This window comes from Schistocerca nitens, chromosome 1, assembly GCF_023898315.1.
Source record: "Schistocerca nitens isolate TAMUIC-IGC-003100 chromosome 1, iqSchNite1.1, whole genome shotgun sequence".
In the NCBI taxonomy this organism is placed as follows: Eukaryota; Metazoa; Arthropoda; class Insecta; order Orthoptera; family Acrididae; genus Schistocerca; species Schistocerca nitens.
Window position 1 is genome coordinate 663,088,120 of NC_064614.1, and position 17,025 is coordinate 663,105,144.

At 45.9% G+C, this 17,025-nt stretch overlaps 1 protein-coding gene across 1 annotated transcript in view; it reads right to left on the reverse strand.

Moving 5' to 3' along the window:
• LOC126194420 (toll-like receptor 2) overlaps positions 1 to 17,025 on the reverse strand; it is a 50,678-nt gene that overhangs the window by 13,311 nt on the left and 20,342 nt on the right. The window contains exon 2 of the mRNA XM_049932768.1: positions 9,597 to 9,770. Coding sequence (XP_049788725.1) covers positions 9,597 to 9,770 — 174 coding nt within the window. The remainder of the gene's footprint in view (positions 1 to 9,596; positions 9,771 to 17,025) is intronic.

The window sequence follows — 17,025 nt, forward strand, 5'->3', positions numbered from 1 at the left end:
CGACTAATATCTGAAGTAGTGCTGGAGGGAATTGACACCATGAATCCTGCAGGACTGTACATAAATCCGTAAGAGTACTAGGAGGTGGAGATCTAACAACACGTTACAAGGCATTCGAGTATGATCAATAATGTTTGTCAAGGGAGTTAGGTGTTCAGCGGAAGTGTTTAAACTCAGAAGAATGTTTCCAGAATCATAGCTATCATATTAAGAGTTGACCTATCTAGGTATTATCTGTCTTGATATAGAATGTTGATGTTCCGTGTCTCACTTTAACGAACAGCTATATTCTTTAGGCAGACATTATTATACAGCACATTTTGCTATCTCCACCATATGATTTCTACATCTACATCTACATTTATACTCCGCAAGCCACCCAACGGTGTGTGGCGGAGGGCACTTTACGTGCCACTGTCATTACCTCCCTTTTCTGTTCCAGTCGCGTATGGTTCGCGGGAAGAACGACTGTCTGAAAGCCTCCGTGCGCGCTCGAATCTCTCTAATTTTACATTCGTGATCTCCTCGGGAGGTATAAGTAGGTGGAAGCAATATATTCGATACCTCATCCAGAAACGCACCCTCTCGAAACCTGGCGAGCAAGCTACACCGCGATGCAGAGCGCCTCTCTTGCAGAGTCTGCCACTTGAGTTTGCTAAACATCTCCGTAACGCTATCACGGTTACCAAATAACCCTGTGACGAAACGCGCCGCTCTTCTTTGGATCTTCTCTATCTCCTCCGTCAACCCGACCTGGTACGGATCCCACACTGTTGAGCAATACTCAAGTATAGGCCGCACGAGTGTTTTGTAAGCCACTTCCTTTGTTGATGGACTACATTTTCTAAGGACTCTCCCAATGAATCTCAACCTGTTACCCGCCTTCCCAACAATTAATTTTATATGATCATTCCACTTCAAATCGTTCCGCACGCATACTCCCAGATATTTTACAGAAGTAACTGCTACCAGTGTTTGTTCCGCTATCATATAATCATACAATAAAGAATCCTTCTTTCTATGTATTCGCAATACATTACATTTGTCTATGTTAATGGTCAGTTGCCACTCCCTGCACCAAGTGCCTATCCGCTGCAGATCTTCCTGCATTTCGCTACAATTTTCTAATGCTGCAACTTCTCTGTATACTACAGCATCATCCGCGAAAAGCCGCATGGAACTTCCGACACTATCTGCTAGGTCATTTATATATATTGTGAAAAGCAATGGTCCCATAACACTCCCCTGTGGCACGCCAGAGGTTACTTTAACGTCTGTAGATGTCTCTCCATTGATAACAACATGCTGTGTTCTGTTTTCTAAAAACTCTTCAATCCAGCCACACAGCTGGTCTGATATTCCGTAGGCTCTTACTTTGTTTATCAGGCGACAGTGCGGAACTGTATCGAACGCCTTCCGGAAGTCAAGGAAAATAGCATCTACCTGGGAGCCTGTATCTAATATTTTCTGGGTCTCATGAACAAATAAAGCGAATTGGGTCTCACACGATCGCTGTTTCCGGAATCCATGTTGATTCCTACAGAGTAGATTCTGGGTTTCTATAAACGACATGATACTCGAGCAAAAAACATGTTCTAAAATTCTACAACAGACCGTTTGTCTCTAATGCAGTGTAAACTGTGTCTACTTAACTTCAACGTCTTTCTTGCTGAAAGTATCATGCAAACTAAGGTCTATAGCTAAGGAATTCAGTGTGTGAGAGAAAAGAGTGCAAATTAATTAGTTCTTACAGTATCCTAGTGCGAGGGTAGGCGGATGTGGATTGACAGTATAAGGGAAGTGTCCAAGTGTCTCGGAGGGAACCAAAGCGATGTTGTTCGGACATGAAAGAGATACAGTATTATTCATATATTGTGAGGCGCTACTTTGAAAATGTGCTGAAAGAAGGTGTTTAAGTGGACATTTGCTCCTCACATAGTAAAATGAATGGCACAAATTAATACACATATCAAAAGAAGTTTTTCATCACCCCAGCTGCAAGCAGTCCTGAAGATAGACGTCGAATGAGGATATTATATCACAGGCGCAGACCCTTTGACTGTTCAGAGATGTCACTAAACCCAACCATGAACGAGCAACGCCTATTAGACGGAGGGGGTCCGACAGCAGATCAGTTCCAGTCATTCCACTAGGAAGGAGGTACACGACTCGTGCTGTCTCTAGTTCACCTACGCCTAGACGAACGTGGTTCGATCGCGTCCACATTGTTACTGTGTACCAGGAAGAGCTCCCACCAAGGAACGTGTCCAAGCGTCTTGGAGTGAACCAAAACGATATTCGGACATGGAGGAGATACAGAGAGACAGGAACTGTCGATGACATGCCTCGCTCAGGCCACCCAAGGGCAACTACTGCAGTGGAGAACTGCTACCTACGGATTATGGCAAAACCACCATGTTGAATGATGCTTTTCGTGCAGCCAAGGGACGTCGTGTTACGACTCGAACTGTGCACAGTAGGCTGCGTGATGCGCAAGTTCACTCCCGACGTCCATGGCAAGGTCCATCTTCAAAAACCACAACATCATGCAGCGCGGTACAGACGGGCCCAACAACATGACGAATGGATCGCTCAGGATTTACATCATGTTCTCTTCACCGATGAGTGTCGCATATGCCTTCAACTAGACAATCGCCGGAAACGTGTTTGGAGGCAACCTGGTCCGGCTGAACGCCTTAGACACACTGTCCAGCGAGTGCAGCAAGGTGTAGGTTCCCTGCTGTTTTGGGGTGCCATTATGTGGGGCCGACGTATGCCGCTGGTGGTCATGGAAGGCGCCGTAACGGCTGTATGATACGTCAGTGCCATCCTCCGACCGATAGTGCAACCATATCGGTAGCATATTGGCGAGGCATTGGTATTCATGGACGACAGTTCGCGCCCCCATCGTGCACATCTTGTGAATGACTTCCTTTTGGATAAGGACATCGCGCGTCTAGAGTTCTCCAGACATGAACCCTACAGAACATGCCTGAGATAGACTGAAAAGGGCTGTTTATGGACGACGTGACCCACCATCCACTCTGACGGATCTACGCCGAGTCACCGTTGAGGAGTGGGACAATCTGGACAAGCACTACCTTGATGAACATGTGGATAGTATGCCACGACGAATACAGGCATGCAACAATGCAAGAAAACGTGCTACCGGGTATTAGAGGTACCGGTGTGTACAGCAGTTTGGACCACCACCTCTGAAGGTCTCGCTGTGTGGTGGTACAATATGCTATGTGTAGTTTTCATGAGCAATAAAAAGGTTCAGAAATGTTGTTTATGTTGATCTATATTCCAGTTTTCTGTACAGGTTCCGGAACTCTCGGAACCTAGGTGATGCAACACCTTTTTTGATGTGTGTATAAATTTAAGATAAAAACTATCTGAAAAGTTATATTTTGTGGGTAGTATTTGCGTCTGTGTAAAATTTGTTCCATATCATATGTGTTCACTAAAAGGGAAAAGTACAGGTGTAAGTATGATAACGAAATAGAGATCTAGGTGCAACACTTGAGACGAGTGGCCTGCATCTATTGTGTGTCACCGCAACCACGCGGAAATGTACACCTAGTCAGCTCTGAACTTGCATAAACTTCAACTGTACACTGAAGTACCACAACACATGAAACACACTGTCAACTGACAATGGTCAATATTGTAAAAATCCCAAGGATTTTTGGGAGATAGAAAAAGTGCTATTTGTTTGCACTCACTTGATTTGGATGGACGAAAGTCGCAGACAGGCCCCGACTATTTTCACTGCGGGAAAATATACCAGCAAACAGTGCTTATCCATATCAACTTATTTGCGGGATACTTATGATGTAAAAAAAAGTCGCAGTCAGTCTGAAACAGACTTTTTCTAAGTCTGCCGGCCAGTATGGCCACGCGGTTCTAGGCGCTTCAGTCTGGAACCGCGCGACCGCTGCGGTCGCAGGTTCGAATCCTGCCTCGGGCATGGATGTGTGTGATGTCCTTAGGTTAGTTAGGTTCAAGTAGTTCTAAGTTCTAGGGGACTGATGACCTCAGATGTTAAGTCCCATAGTGCTCAGAGCCATTTGAACCATTTTCTGATTGAGGCAAAGGCTAGGAGGACATTAATGGGGAATTTTAATTTGCTTAATTACTGCTGAAAAAGTAATGATCAGGTATGGTTGTAACAAGACGTGGGTCGTTCTGATGGACGTGTACACATCTTTCACACTTGCAAATGTTATTTCCACTCACTCTGCGTCTTCCGTGTGTACCTTACGCAGAAGATATCGCACGGCCGTGGGTTGGGTAACAGCAGTCACCTTGACTATAATGAGGATCGCTACACTTAGGCTGCTTGGTTATCGGCAACGTGTACTGAATTAATTTTTAGGGATGCCATGATACTTTTTATCTGCCACAAAAGCTATCCTCGTGGAATCTGTACCACACGTCATCGCGCACACATTAGAATATTCATACACAACTGAAATAGACTAAAACAGACTCCAGTTCTGTGCACGTGTTTCACCTTAAGCCTGCACCAGCAGACTGATTCCTGATTAAATTGTGTAATTGCTACTACGAGCTCGTGCTATGCTCGTCTTTCATCAGATAACATCACTATCATACTGACGATACGCGTACGAGTCAGGCCACTCCAGAAAATCTGTTCTCGAAACTAGCCAATTAGAAGCCGCAAATAGCAACGTTTCCTCATAAGCGTTTGCTCTGGGCAGCCCACAGGGGACGAGAAAACTTTTTCTCAATCATTTCACGTGATCACAGCGCAATATGTGTCGCTAAGTTGAGTTTATGTCATATTGCGTAACATTAGAAGTTTTCATATACTGCATCATTTGACTGGGATATCTGAGTCTTAATAAATCAACGTTGTGTTTCATTTGTGGAAGATCTCTTAGCCAACCAGCCAAAAATAATGACTTAAAACGCTTCAGCATAGTTCTACGTTTTTTAAATAATTTGTCTCCTCCAGGATTCATCATATTGTTGTTATCATTGTAGACAGTTTTAGTGTTTAGTCATTTTTAATTGGCTACAAGTTTCCGAGCTACAGGTCTAGTGAGTCTGAAAGCATTCGATATACACTCCTGGAAATTGAAATAAGAACACCGTGAATTCATTGTCCCAGGAAGGGGAAACTTTATTGACACATTCCTGGGGTCAGATACATCACATGATCACACTGACAGAACCACAGGCACATAGACACAGGCAACAGAGCATGCACAGTGTCGGCACTAGTACAGTGTATATCCACCTTTCGCAGCAATGCAGGCTGCTATTCTCCCATGGAGACGATCGTAGAGATGCTGGATGTAGTCCTGTAGAACGGCTTGCCGTGCCATTTCCACCTGGCGCCTCAGTTGGACCAGCGTTCGTGCTGGACGTGCAGACCGCGTGAGACGACGCTTCATCCAGTCCCAAACATGCTCAATGGGGGACAGATCCGGAGATCTTGCTGGCCAGGGTAGTTGACTTACACCTTCTAGAGCACGTTGGGTGGCACGGGATACATGCGGACGTGCATTGTCCTGTTGGAACAGCAAGTTCCCTTGCCGGTCTAGGAATGGTAGAATGATGGGTTCGATGACGGTTTGGATGTACCGTGCACTATTCAGTGTCCCCTCGACGATCACCAGTGGTGTACGGCCAGTGTAGGAGATCGCTCCCCACACCATGATGCCGGGTGTTGGCCCTGTGTGCCTCGGTCGTATGCAGTCCTGATTGTGGCGCTCACCTGCACGGCGCCAAACACGCATACGACCATCATTGGCACCAAGGCAGAAGCGACTCTCATCGCTGAAGACGACACGTCTCCATTCGTCCCTCCATTCACGCCTGTCGCGACACCACTGGAGGCGGGCTGCACGATGTTGGGGCGTGAGCGGAAGACGGCCTAACGGTGTGCGGGACCGTAGCCCAGCTTCATGGAGACGGTTGCGAATGGTCCTCGCCGATACCCCAGGAGCAAAAGTGTCCCTAATTTGCTGGGAAGTGGCGGTGCGGTCCCCTACGGCACTGCGTAGGATCCTACGGTCTTGGCGTGCATCCGTGCGTCGCTGCGGTCCGGTCCCAGGTCGACGGGCACGTGCACCTTCCGCCGACCACTGGCGGCAACATCGATGTACTGTGGAGACCTCACGCCCCACGTGTTGAGCAATTCGGCGGTACGTCTACCCGGCCTCCCGCATGCCCACTATACGCCCTCGCTCAAAGTCCGTCAACTGCACATACGGTTCACGTCCACGCTGTCGCGGCATGCTACCAGTTTTAAAGACTGCGATGGAGCTCCGTATGCCACGGCAAACTGGCTGACACTGACGGCGGCGGTGCACAAATGCTGCGCAGCTAGCGCCATTCGACGGCCAACACCGCGGTTCCTGGTGTGTCCGCTGTGCCGTGCGTGTGATCATTGCTTGTACAGCCCTCTCGCAGTGTCCGGAGCAAGTATGGTGGGTCTGACACACCGGTGTCAATGTGTTCTTTTTTCCATTTCCAGGAGTGTAGTTTTAGAACTAAGGTCAGAAGTTATCAGTGGATGATACATGAACAAAGTATTAACACTCCCACCAATAATGACCAAAACTGAAAAATGACGGTAATTGTTCAAAATGAAAAATAAGGTCGCTGTAGAAAAGTGTGTTCTCAAATATCAATGAAGCCCAAGAAAGTTCATTACTAACTGTAAATGGAAGTTAACTAGCAGAAGCTTATTATAATTTCGGTAATTGAAATTTTGGCACTGTTCTGGTAAGTTGCAGACTGCGCTATATTAAAAGTTTGTAGTCTGTTCAAACGTCTGCAGACAGTATCCTGTTAACGTTGTTCTATCGGAAAAAGTTTTAATAATTTTGCGGAAGGAAAGTGTCCATTCTGTATATTTAGATTCGATTATTCAGATTCTCGTGTTCATTAAAACTGTTCTGGCAAAAAGAGTTTTCATATCTAATCGGCACCGTCTGTATGTTACACATTGAGACGTGGTATTATTACGAGTGGGTGCAGTTCTGCTCGCTGTAAAAGAGCTCTTATTCGTGTTTAGTCAGGTTCCTGACGCCACGTAACAATACTATTATTAGAAGGCAGCGGTAGCACACACTCCACAGCGTGTACATATAGGTCCCTTATCCTTGCAGTACATATTTCAGCTTTCGAACAAAGGCGTTCAATTATTAAGCGCACAACAGTATGCTGCCAATAACGGAGAGAGCGTGATGAGCTGTGAGTGTGCATGATTATTGAGTCTCTTTTCGTGCAGTGTGATTAATAATGAAAATCCTCATGCACGATTTTAACGTAAAAGTAGGGTGGAACGTCGCAGCTGTAACCCAGTAACTTACAAGAGTCAAACTGTAAAAAAGACGGCCGTCAAAACACATTTGCGTCTAACCCTAAGAACTCAAATAATTTTTGACTCATTAAAGATAATTGTAAGCTCTTCATCTAGACAAATATTCACCAGGGCCTCATGAAACAAAGGCCAACACGATTTGATTATAATGATTATTATACTAAAATGAAGTAGGATCAACGAAATAAGGCAATAAAATATTTTGAAAGAACTAGGGTATTTTGGTGCATTGCAATATCAGCCTGTAACCGAAAAGTTCAGTAGAATACCTCTTTTCATAGGTCTGCCAAGAAATTACCGGAAAAGATAAATCGGATATCAGGCTTCCCGAGGCAAACGATAACTAATGTTTCAGCTATATCCAGCGTCCCATCTACCAACTATCTAAAGCAGGCTCTAATAGATTAAGGCTACTGAAACTAATGATTAGACGAATAAGAGGATTAAATTCTAAGACTATTATCCATCTATGCAAATGTTGCATGCGAACTTTTTCTTGCCAAGTTTTAGTGGTACTTTCAAATTCTTGAACGGCTAGCGCTCTTACTTGCTTTCGTATGTGATTTCCTTCTCCCATGAACATTCTGTACGGCCTCGCCGCAGTGGTAACACCGGTTTCCGTTAGATCACCGAAGTTAAGCGCTATCGGTCTGGGCTAGCAATTGAATGGGTGACCATCCGGTCTAAAAAATGGTTCAAATGGTTCTGAGCACTATGGGACTTAACAGCTGAGGTCATCAGTCCCGTAGAACTTAGAACTACTAAAACCTAACTAATCTAAGGACTTCACACACATCCATGCCCGAGGCAGGATTCGAACCTGCGACCGTAGCGGTCGCGCGGTTACAGACTGAAGCGCCTAGAACCGCTCGGCCACAACGGCCGGCCCATCCGGTCTGCCGAGTGCTGTTGGCAAGCGGGGTGCACTCAGCCAGAAGTAGCGGCTCCGGGGTTTAAACTGGCCAACGTCCGGGCGAGCGGTGTGCTGCCCACATGCCCCTCCATATCCGCATCCAGTGACGTCTGTGTGCCGTTGGGCCTTAATGGACTGTTCGGGCGGAGTTTAATTTGTTTAATGTTTTTGAACCTTCTGTACGTCTTAAGTTCCCATACCTTAAACACCCGGAACACTTTCGCCTGTCCTATGCATCCCACATACTTGAATCCGAACCCCCAGCTTTAAAATACCTGACCTGAGACCGCACGTATACCTCAGCATCCTTCCTACTTTCCAGCTCCAAACTTTCTACATTCATTCCCAGGATAATTTTAATCATTCTATCCTATTCATACAGAGAAATTGTCCCTGGTGTCCCTATCTGCTGTAAAGTACCATTCTTATTCCATCACAGAGGAGGGATCCGATTTGCTTTCCACCTGGCTAGTTAGAATCGTTCCCACCTGCTGAAACCAAAACTCTCGGAAATAGATCATACCCATAAACACAGCATATCCTTTGTGTGTAGTATTCCCATAGCCATCCAAGTCGCTAATAGGAGCTTTCACTGCATCCTCCTCTGCTTTCGCTTCATTTACAAGGTATCCAATTTATCTTGAACACCCCATTTAACTTTTTGTACAGAAGTAAATTCCAATGTATGAAGCAAATCTTGTTTAGCTACCAGGCAGACAGTAATTAGCGTGACTGCCTTTCTTATAACTTTGTTCGTTATGAAGACATGAACCTCATTTTTAAATGACAGCCTATATTTTTTTTTAATTCGTTAATCCACTTCCTCTTTGAAAGACCGCTTCAGAAACATAACGTCGTTTGCCATTCACATAATCACAAATTTCAACTTAAGAAGTTTCTTCATTGAGTGGAGATTGGCAACAGGCTTTCTCCATCCCCAAGAAATAGGGAGAAGGTAGAAAACTATCAAAATATTATTCGCTTTCGGTGTATTCTGGGGAAATTCCACTTACGGAGATTCACGCCTTCTTCACTAGGAACTAGCACTTTCTCTATGGATATCATCTTGTGTGTGCGTGTGTGCTCTCTGTCTACTTTCATCTGCATTTCCGGTTCAGATTTGGAAGCTGAATATCGGTCTTCTAGCCAAGTCGCTACACTTGTGGGGTCTTGCGTAATTTGTCTCTGAAATTAAAGATTTCTCCAGCAAATGTTCATCACACCCCAAATGCAGTAAAATTATCACATCGTACAGGTGTGTATTTTAATCCAAAACAAAAAGTGCTGGCCTCAGAACATGATTCTAGTAGTAGGACCCACCTTGATGTCGACGAAAGCCCGAGACAGGATGACAACGGTGGAGCGGCTGCTTTCCATGGAGATGAGGATGTTATCCGCGATGAAGGATCCCAGCGGGAAGTCCCTCTCGTGCAGACAGAGGCCCAGCGCCGGCTCCTCCTCAGAATCCCCGGCATTCTCCAGTCTGGGCAGCAGCTAGCCCACCACCCAAGCGCGGTCCGCCTTACTGCATTCCTGTGAACACAAATACGTACGTGGCTCAGCGCTCAGGCGAAGCAATGTTTTAGTTCAGTCAACGAAAGAAAATTAGGGGCATATTTTTGTGCAGTGCTGTCGGAGACCAGTCACAGAACAAAAATATTGACTGGTGGAGCGTGAGCATTGTAGTGGGGGTGTGTTTAAAAGTCACTTCTATATGGTTTTCTTGAATAACTCGAAAAACGCTGCTCCCAGTGAAAAGGTTTCACAGCACAAAATTAAATTGCGTTAAATTTATTACGAGAAATGTCTATTCATTTTTTCTCTGGGACTTACGAATTCAGGCGATGGAAAAGTCGCAGATTATTAAAAATATTGTTCTAAAGGTATAAATTTAATGTTAATCTTTAAATGAAATGGGGTAATAATACATATCAAGTGCGTGTACGACGTCTAAGTGCAGTAGAGCTGTATAAATAGAAAAATTGTGTTCCAGTGGGGTAACAGGATGGAGGGACAAGACGTGTGGGGCAGAAGCGCAGGGGATGGTAGGTTGCCAGGCTGTGTTCATACGCTTCCCTCCTTCACGGGTCTACGAACTGAATGTCGAGCAGGCGGTTCCCCACTCTATCCACTCCAATATGTCACAAGAAGCAACTACAGACTGTTTACAAAATTATACGAGCCCTCCAAAGTGTGCTTCATGAGTCATTACCGACACAGTGTGCAGAAACGCCCGACAAGTATTTATTTTGCGCAAAATGCAGATTTTCAGTGACAAAGTGCTGCCCTTTCTACTTTACCTTGACGATGAACACACTGCGGACACTCCCCTCTTCCAAGATGACAACAGCAGTACTCACAGAGCCTGCATACACGCTTTCCTTGTTTGGCGAACACTCTGGCACGGTATCGCTCCTTGATTGGTGGGCCAAATAATCCGATCTTAATCACACAGAGGATTTCTGGGACTATTTGGAACAGCATGTGAAATACATCAATCGAGGTCCTCACAATTTGGCAGCTCAAAGGTACGTAATCTTTATCAGTGTGTCATATGACAGCCCTCCTCCCGAGGTCTAGGGGTAGCGTCTTTGACTCACAATCAAAACGTTATCGGGTACGAAACCCGCCACCGCTTAAATTTTGATTAAATAATCAGCATTAGCGGCCGAAGACTTCCAGCATAAGAAATCACCCTCATTTTGCCAACGGACGTGTCAAAGAGGGAGGAAGAGCGGACAGAGTTTCAGGTGTGGGAAAGTACCCCTAAAGGTGGAAGAATCAGCAGTGATCAAGGGCATGAGTATGCAGGAGGCAATAGAAACCACTGCATTAAAAACACTTAACGTCTAGCCACAGGGCACGTGGTCTGCAATTGAAAAATTGCCATTATGATCTCTCCATTGGGAAAAGAATCCGGAATAGTCCCCCATTCGGACCTGCAGTAGGGGACTGCCAATGGGAAGATGGCCATGAGAAAAAGACTGAATAATCAACGAAAGGATAATGTTCTATGAGTTGGGGCAGGAAATGTCAGAAGCTTGAATGTGGTAGGGAAGCTAGAAAATCTGAAAAGAGAAATGCAAAGGCTCAGTTTAGATACAGTGGTATTCAGTGAAGTTGAAAGGTAACTTGTTTGGACTATTTAATTGATTGAGAATGTTGGCAAAATTTAGTGTACTAAGAACAATAATTTTCTTAAACAAGACATAAATAATGCTAAACAAGTTATAGATTGAATTCCATAAACAACTAACAGATGCTTTAATACTTCACTGGGTAGATCCTGGTTGGCGAAGACAGTTTAACTAGGTGATCAGTGAGTGAAGTACTCTGGCCCTAAAAACTGTGGATAACGCAAGCTGAATTGATCTGCCGCTGAGCAGACTTTGATTGATCAAATCTACTGAAGTTTCTCTACATAGGTGCAGCTGAGAGCAAGTGGCGATTGAGATCAGAACGCCCTGACAATGCCGGAGCGGTAGCACGTTACCCTGTTTTTTTTTTTTTTTTAACTTTATTGTTCAAAACCCAATATTATACATAACTAACCCACCACCTGAAACCATTAGTGGGTCGAATTTGGCTACAAATTTACATTTCAGCAGCATTTACTGTATCTTTTATATTCTACTGTTAGTATTAGCTACAGGAAGTTAGTTCGATCTATGGGTATCTAAATTATCTATGGGTATCTATGTGTTTTTCTGTTAATCAATCATACTATCAACTCTAACCTACTTACTACTGACAACTACATCCTGCAGCGTTACAGGTGTGCCAGTATATAATATAAACCTACTGTTTTCTGGCCATGCCCACCGAGCTAACCCCAGTGGGCGTGCCCCTGGCACTGGGCTGGCCTATTCAACAATCGCTGCAGGTCTTAAGAAAATTTCCTACAATCTACTTCTACAATTAACAATAATGATAAATATTATAAGTCGTAGTTGGTGTGCTGTAGTCTTAGCCGGTTTGGTCGCACCCTCCCCCTGGTCCTGGATGCGTCGGATCCCGATCGTTGTGGACGGTCGGCCAGTACGCACCCTGGCGGAATGGGATGGTGCGTGATTGCCAAGATTTTTTGGATCCTATCTACTCGATCTCCCTTCTGTATTCCCTTAGGATCTTGGCGGATACCTCGCTAGCCAGTTTATCGATAATGGTAAAGGTGGAAGGGTCCCTAATGAGATGATAGGTGTCTGTGTTAGGCAATGAATGTCGTAGGTCTGCTGCAACGACGTCGAAAAGCGGACACTCATAGACCACATGATCCGGTGTGCCCACTTCGGCACCACAGTCACACGACGGTGTCGCTCTTTTCCCGAACCGGCAAAGATATGCCGAGTACGGGCCATGCCCAGTGAGGAAGTGCAGCAGTCCCTTGCTAGGCTGGAAATGTTTCATCCCTAATCTTTCCTGAATGTTTGGTAACAAGTGGTGCGTTCTTCTTCCTGTCTCTTCCCCATCCCAAATTTCCTGCCAAAGTTCCATCCCCCTTCGTTTAATGGTAATTTTATCCCCCACTCTGACCCCCATGATATCCCTAGTTTTTTCAATTTTTCCCTTTTTTACCCAGTACCATGCAGCCTGCTCCCTGATTTTTACATCAAGGGGACTCAGGCCCATGAGTATCAGCAATGCTCCCCCTGGTGACGTTCTATATGCCCCTACTGATCGAAGTATCATGTTCCGCTGCACCCTCCTCACTGCCATGGCAGGAACGACCCTCGTGAGCCTATGGGCCCAGACACCGGACCCGTAGCCCACGATGGAGACGAGAGTGGTATTATGATATAGCTTGACGAGATTTGGTGGAAGATGAAATCGTCTATGGCCGATGTTGATGAGATTGTTTAAAACTTCTATTGCCCTTTGTGTAGTTGCCTCAATATGCCTGGCAAAGCTCCATTTTTCATCTAGTATTACCACTAGGTATCTAGCTTCTCGACGACGTATTACTGGCGTGCCATCCATCCTAACTGTAGGGTTTCTGACCAATTGGCCCTTTAGGAGTAGATAAGTGGATTTGTTAGGTGCTATTTTTTGCTTAGTTCCCTGGCACCACTGTGAGAGTAATGTCATGGTTCTCTCAATCTTAGGTTCTAATTCCTCTCGGCTCCGACCGCCAACCAACAGGAGGAGGTCATCAGCGTAAGCTATCACCTCTAGCACATCTGCACAGCTCTCCAAGGTCTCAAGGAGAGGCTCCATATTGACATCCCAAAAGAGTGGCCCCAGGACAGAGCCCTGTGGACACCCCTTTGTTATCTTCTTGCCCACTCTTCCGCTAGGGGATGATAGCCAAACCTCCCTGTCCAAGCAATAGCTCCTGAGACAGCCATATAGCGGCCCTGGACACTCCTTCTCTCGCAAGCGAGAGAAAAGCGAAGGCCACCACAGGTTGTCAAAGGCGCCACTGATGTCCACCATGATGCCAACTATGTACTTATGTGTGGACGACCCGCAGACCTCAGCCGCCATGGCGATTGCGTCAGACGCAGAACGCCCTGGCCTAAAGCCGAACTGCCTGCTGCTCATTCCACAAAGCACTCGGTGTGCCATCAGCCTGTCAGCCAGCAGCCTCTCCAGCAGTTTTCCCAGCAGATCCAACAGACAAATGGGTCTGTAGGACTTGACCTCTTTTGGATCCTTATCCTGTCCCTTTTTTTTATTATTACAACGTTTGCTTGTTTCCAGATAGTAGGAAACTTTTTGAGGCTTAGGGCTTCGTTGTAGATTCTAGCTAGAGGTGCTACTAGTTGAGGAGCGAGGTATTGCACCACCTCCGCTATAATGCCGTCTGGTCCTGGGGCCTTTCCTCTCTTAAGTGCCTTAATGTGCTCCGCCACCTCGTTCTCCGAGAAAGGGTACACCAAGGTGTTGTTTTGGTACTCCTCTAGCTGAGCTTGCCTAATTAGGCCTTGTTCTTCTGTATCCTCATTTTCCGTGTCATCCGGAAGCAGGGACCGGAGAAGGACTTCAGCAGTTTCCTGCCATGTCCCTGTCATCCGATTCCCATCCCGGATGGTTGATAGAACCATAGGAGACCTAATTTTTTCCTTGACAATTTTATATGGGATACCCCAGGGATCTATAGCCAATTGGCTTTGGACATACTTCTCCCAGCTTACCAGCCTAACCCTTTTGAGCTCCCTCTGGAACTCTTCCTTGGCATTCCTATAGATTTCTAACCATCTCTGTTTTTCTTCCCAGACGACACTTCGCTGGTAGTACCTCCTCGCCCTCCTGACCGACTGACGCATCTGCCCCAGTTCAGCAGACCATGGTGACGGGGAGGCCGCGACAGCCCTTCTCCTGGTTGGTACTGCTGCCTTTACCGCTTTTGTGATGGCACTAACCAGCTCCTCAGCATGCCTGTCGACGTCTTAATCACCCTCCGGCCACGTCGTGGGGACAAACTCTCTTGCAAGGCGCTCCCAATCAGTTCTGTTGTAATTTAATTGAAACTCCCACCCTATGTCCCAGTGGCATTCCCTATCTGTAAGCTCAAATGTAATTAAGTTATGGTCACTTGTCGTTACTTGGTCTCTTACTCTCCAGTTATTCAAATGACCAGCAAAATTCGGTGAAAGTAATGTTATATCAATATTAGTTCCTTCTCCTCCTCCACCAGTGTAGGTGGGGGGATTCCCGGCTCTGTTGGCGACCAAGTACTGTAGTGACATTAATGTTTCCTCCATCTTCTCCCCTCTGCTGTCCCGGGTGCCACTGTACCACAGGGGGGACTTCGCATTGACATCTGCTACCACCACTATCTTTCTGCCTCTTAGTGCTGTTGTGACTCGTGATAATTGATCTACCCTGTTCCTTTTCTTTATTTTTTTTAAATTCTTTATTGTCAAAACCATTATAATTATACAAATTTAACCCACTACCTTAGTACATTAGTGGGTCCTAACAGTGATACATTTATATTAAATTTTTGCAGCTTAGTGTAGTTATTAGTGGGTGAGCTACAGTTAACATTAGTAACAATGGGCATCTAATATCTACTTATATTATTTATGCCTAATTCCGATTACTAATTTAATTTAATTTATATATGTATTCTGCAGCGTCACATATGTGCCAGTGAAGATATAAACCTACTTTTACTTGCCCTGCTCTTCGAGCTAACCCCGAAGAGCATGCCCCTGGCACTGGGCGGGCCTCGATGTTAAAATTCGCTGCAGTCCCTATCTTAATTTCCTATAACTAACTCCTACAAACTAACCTATCCTATGTCATGTCCGGTGTGTGTGTCGCAATCGGTAGTTGTTCCCCACTCCCCCTAGTCCTGCACGTGGCGGTTCCCAACTTAGAGGTAGTCGGTCAGTCCTCGCACAGGCGGTATGGGAATAGGGCTCTTGGACTCAGTTGGTGGTTATTGTCGCTCATTTTTTACTGTATCTCTCCTAAATAGTCGATTAGAACCTTTCGAGATACCTCGTTTGCCAGGGTGTTCAAGGTCTGAAAAGTTTCCTCTCGTCTAAGTAGTTGGCGTGTGTCACGGTTGGGTAGTCTGTCTCGTAGTCCGTTGGCGATATCATTGAAGAGGGGACACTCGTACACTACGTGCTCGGGCGTGCCCTCCGGATCGCCACAGTCGCACACTGGTGTTGCCCTTTTCCCAAATCGACATAAATATGTCGGGTAGGGTCCATGGCCAGTGAGAAAGTGGATCAACCCTCGCGTAGGCTCAAAGTACTTCAGTCCAAATCGTTCCCTTACATCGGGTAGGAACTGGAAGGTTCTTCGTCCAGTCTCTTCTACCTCCCAAATCTCCTGCCAGAGCTCCTCCCCTCTTTTCCTTATCTCTCTTTTATCCCTCAATCTAATACCCATGATATCGGCAATCTTCTCATAATTTATGTCGAGAGGGCAGAGCCCCATTATGACTAATAGGCCCCCCCTGGAGATGTTCTATAGGCACCTACGGATCTTAATATCATGCTTCTCTGGACCCTTCTTACTACCATGGCGGGCACAACCCTCGTGAGCCTGTGCGCCCAGACTCCCGAGCCGTAGCCCACAACTGAAGTTAAGATACTGTTGTGATAAAGTCTAATTAGGTGTGGAGGAAGATGAAATCTTTTGTGGCCTATGGAAATTAGGTTATTTAATATCTGAAGGGATCTCTGGGTGACAGTTTCAATGTGCTTCCCGAAGCTCCACCTCTCATCAATGATAACTCCCAGGTAACGTGTCTCTCGTCGTCGGAGAACTGGTGATCCATCTATTCTGACAGTCGGGTTTCTAATAAGATTTCATTTTAGTAGTGAGTAGGTGGATTTACTGGGTGATATCGTCATTTTTGTCGCGTGGCACCACTGCCGGAGTTTGTCTAATGCTGTCTCTATTTTTGGTTCAATGTCTTCGCGGCTACGGCCGCCAACCAACAGGAGGAGGTCATCCGCGTAGGCTATCACCTCTAGCACCTCATCGCTTTGTTGTAATCTATCTAATAAAGGCTCCATATGTATGTCCCAGAAAAGGGGTCCTAAGACGGAACCTTGGGGACATACTTTGGTAATTATCTTTCCGATTCTTTCGCTAGATGATGATAACCAGACCTCCCGATCGTTGCAATAGCTCCTCAGGCAACCATATAGCGGCCCCGGACACTCTTTCTCCCGCAAGCAGGAGAAGAGCGAAGGCCACCAAAGGTTGTCGAAGGCGCCACTGATATCAACCATGATACCAACCACGTATTTGTGCGGGGTCGAGCCACAGACCTCGGCCGCCA